This window comes from Arachis stenosperma, chromosome 7, assembly GCF_014773155.1.
Source record: "Arachis stenosperma cultivar V10309 chromosome 7, arast.V10309.gnm1.PFL2, whole genome shotgun sequence".
Lineage (NCBI taxonomy): Eukaryota > Viridiplantae > Streptophyta > Magnoliopsida > Fabales > Fabaceae > Arachis > Arachis stenosperma.
This window is the reverse complement of record NC_080383.1, coordinates 5,492,738-5,496,644: the sequence shown is the minus strand read 5'-3', so window position 1 is coordinate 5,496,644 and position 3,907 is coordinate 5,492,738. Positions and strand designations below refer to the sequence as shown.

Sequence of the window (3,907 nt, the reverse complement as noted above, 5' to 3'; positions counted from 1 at the left end):
TATTTTCTTACAATTGTTGATGATTATTCACGGTTCACTTGGACTTACTTACTGAAGCATAAATCTGATGCAACAAATTCTTTGATCAATTTCATTTCTCTGGTTGAGACACAATTTAAAGCACAGGTGAAACAGATCCGTTCAGACAATGCTAAGGAGTTAGCTCTCACTGATTTCCTACAATCCAAAGGAATACTCCACCAATTCTCCTGTGTTGAAAGACCCGAGCAGAACTCTGTTGTGGAGCGCAAGCATCAACATTTGTTAAATGTAGCCCGCGCCCTATTTTTCCAGTCCAAGGTACCAATTCAATTTTGGGGAGAGTGCGTTCTCACAGCCACATTCCTCATCAACAGATTGCCCAGCCCTATTATTAATTTTCAAACTCCATATGAAAGAATTTTCCAAAAGCAGCCGGATTACCAAGCTTTGAGAGTGTTTGGCTGTCTCTGCCATGCATCCACCCTATTATCTCAGCGAAACAAATTTTCTCCAAGAGCTATCAAAGCTATTTTTCTGGGCTACCTAGTTGGCTATAAAGGGTACAAGCTGTATGATATAGAGAAGAAGAAGATTTTTATTTCTAGAGATGTAAGTTTCTCAGAAAATATATTCTCATTCCACTCCATCAATACTTTAGACCATTCCCTCATCCAAGAATTTCCTGACATAGTGTTACCCTCACCCATCCCTGACCCACACATACCTGCACTCACTGACCCTACCCTAACACATATCAATACCGAACCGATTCCAACAGAAACTACTGCAACAACAAATTTTGACACTGTCCCAACCACCACAAACACTCACCTTTTTGAAAACCAAACAACAACTACTACTAGAAGATCACAAAGACAAAGCAAACCTCCTAGCTACCTTATTGACTACCAATGCAACCAGGCCAACTCTATTTGTAACTTTGATACTTAGAGACACTTAACTCCATCATATGCTGCCTTTATTGGAAATGTCCAAGCCATTCCAGAACCAGCCTACTTCCATCAGGCAGTAAAATTTTCAGAGTGGAGAAAAGCAATGGATGAAGAGCTGAAAGCTATGGAAGATAATAACACTTGGACCCTGACTCAACTACCTCCAAACAAGCATACCATTGGATGTAGGTGGGTGTAAAAATCAAATGCAAGGCTGACGGTACTGTGGATAGGTATAAAGCGAGATTAGTTGCAAAAGGGTACACACAACAAGCTGGAATGGATTTTCGTGATACTTTCTCCCCAGTGTCTAAGCTTGCCACTGTTCGGGTTCTCCTATCCTTAGCAGCTATCAAAGGATGGTCTTTGTGGCAAATGGATGTAAATAATGCCTTCTTAAATGGAGACCTCTTCGAAGAGGTGTACATGGAGCTGCCATTAGGACACAAGGACAGAAATAAAGGACTTGTTTGCAAGCTAAATCGTTCTATATATGGGCTACGTCAAGCTTCGCGACAGTGGTTTTTCAAGTTCTCAACTGCCTTGTTGAAGAACAACTTCAAACAGTCAAGAAATGATTACTCTCTCTTTTCTTATGGGTCTGGTACAGATGTGGTTTATCTACTGGTATATGTAGACGACATCATCCTAGCAAGTGCCTCTTCCACTATGCTGTCAAACATTCAGAAATTGCTTCAATCCATCTTTAAACTCAAGATTCTTGGAGATCTGAAATACTTTCTTGGTCTAGAAATTGCTAAATCCACTTATGGCATCCATCTATGTCAGCGAAAATACACCCTCAACCTACTGCAAGACACTAATTTCACAACTTGTAAGCCAACAGTGCTACCAATGGAACCCAACCTGAAGCTGAGCTCAACAGATGGCACCCCTTTGAGTGATCCATCCTTATATCGAAGACTGGTGGGCAGGCTAATATACTTAACAATATCCAGACTTGAAATCACTTATGCAGTTAACACCTTGAGTCAATTCATGAAAAGTCCAAGCTCGTCCCACATGGATGCTCTCCACCACATCCTTCAGTACTTGAAGGGAAGTCCAGGACAAGGTTTGTTTTTTCCAGCCAACTCTGACATACGGCTCATGGCATATGCTGATTCAGATTGGGCAGGCTGTCCAGACACCAGACGCAGTGTCACAGGCTACTCCACTTTCATTGGCAACTCTTTAATATCCTGGAAATCAAGCAAACAGACTACAATATCAAGATCCTCAGCTGAAGCAGAGTACAGGGCATTAGCAGCAGTGGCGGCTGAACTTAGTTGGTTAAAAAGATTGATGTTTGATTTTAATGTCATCATTGATTCTGCTATGTTATTTTGTGATTCCCAATCAGCTATACACATAGCTACCAATCCGACTTTCCATGAACGCACAAAGCACATAGAAGTTGATTGCCATTTCATCCGAGAGAGAGTAGTTGCTGGTTTTATCAAATTGATACATGTTAAGTCCAAGCACCAACTAGCCGACATCTTCACCAAACCCGTTTCAGCAGCTCAGTTTCACAGTCTTATAGCCAAGTTTGGCATTTTAAACATCTATATGCCAAACTTGAGGGGGGATATTAGAATTAATAGTTAGTATTAGAATGATATTTACCAAGCTATGCCAGGTGTACAAATGATGGATTAGTTAAGCTACTACTTGTATTGTTGTACATATATATATACCAACACCAACTCAATGAGAATGAGGTCTTTCATTTTTTTTCCAAAATTAAGTTCAATATCCATCTTGCAATAATTCAATAAAATATAGAGGGCAAGCAATGATATTTTGATCTAGAGAGCATATAAAAAACTGGACAATTTTTACTTTAGTTAGCAATAAGATGTTTTGTCTTTATTTTAAATGAGACTTCAATTTCATTAAAATTTGAGACTTCGACACCATTAAAATTTGTCATCTGATCTTAAGAGTGATCCACGAACTACGTGCTTAATTAATCTTATTTGATTTTACCTCCCAATAACATGATGGTAATTTAGACGATAAACTTTGCATTATAATATTGAATTGATAACTACATATTTGCACATAGGTGAATATCCATCACACTAACTCATGATTCACATTCAAGGACACTTCAGTTTTCCTCCTTTGGCAATGAGAAAGGTGTAGCAAGAAAAACATTTAAGGATTATTTGTTAAATATTCGTATTCAGTCTTTTGTTGTGATTTTATTTTTCTTATTCTATTAATAGAATACATGTTAGTTGTCTGAAATTAGTATTTATTATTATAAATATATTTAATCCATATTCCATATATGTATAGCTCTTATAATTGTAGATAGAATTGTAAATAGTTATGATTTTTGCAGATTGTATTTGAAGTATGTTAGACTTATACAAATATAAGTGAGTATATATATAGAATAAAACTAAATTGAAAATTTTTCAAAAAATAAATTGAGAGTTTGGTGCATTTTAAATTTGATTTTTTTGTTTAATTGAATTTTTTTTTATTTTTAGTTTTAGTAATAAACTTTTGATATTTGAACTTGTTTATGAAATTTATTTTAACTAAAAATTATGGACAAGTTATTATAAAAAATTTAAAAAATTTTATTTTTGTTAGTTTAAAAATTATTAAATTTAAATATTTAAAAATATATATTGAATTTTCAAACTTTTTTTTAAAAAAAATTTTAAGTTTAACGTCGAATTTACCGAAAAAGAAATCCGAATGTGACAAGCTCCAAAATTCCGCTAATTAAAAGTTTATATCTGTCGCTAAATTCGTCAGTAATTAGTGGCGGACAAAAAAATCCGTCGGTGAAGTTTATACCGTCGGATTTATTCTGCCACTAAATCCAACGATAAACAACTTACCAACGATTTTTTTTAGTAAATCTATCAGTAAATTCGACGGTATCCAAAGACTTTCTTACAATGAATTTAATCAAGCGAAACCTTTTTAACTCAATAATAACATAATGC

The 3,907-nt window shown here is 35.5% G+C and overlaps 1 protein-coding gene across 1 annotated transcript; it reads left to right on the top strand.

Moving 5' to 3' along the window:
• The first annotated feature begins 1,214 nt into the window (after nt 1–1,214).
• LOC130939268 (uncharacterized mitochondrial protein AtMg00810-like) lies at nt 1,215–2,546 on the top strand. Its single transcript, XM_057867387.1, has one exon. The coding sequence runs from the start codon at nt 1,215–1,217 to the stop codon at nt 2,544–2,546; it is 1,332 nt and encodes a 443-aa protein (XP_057723370.1).
• The last annotated feature ends 1,361 nt before the right edge of the window (nt 2,547–3,907 follow it).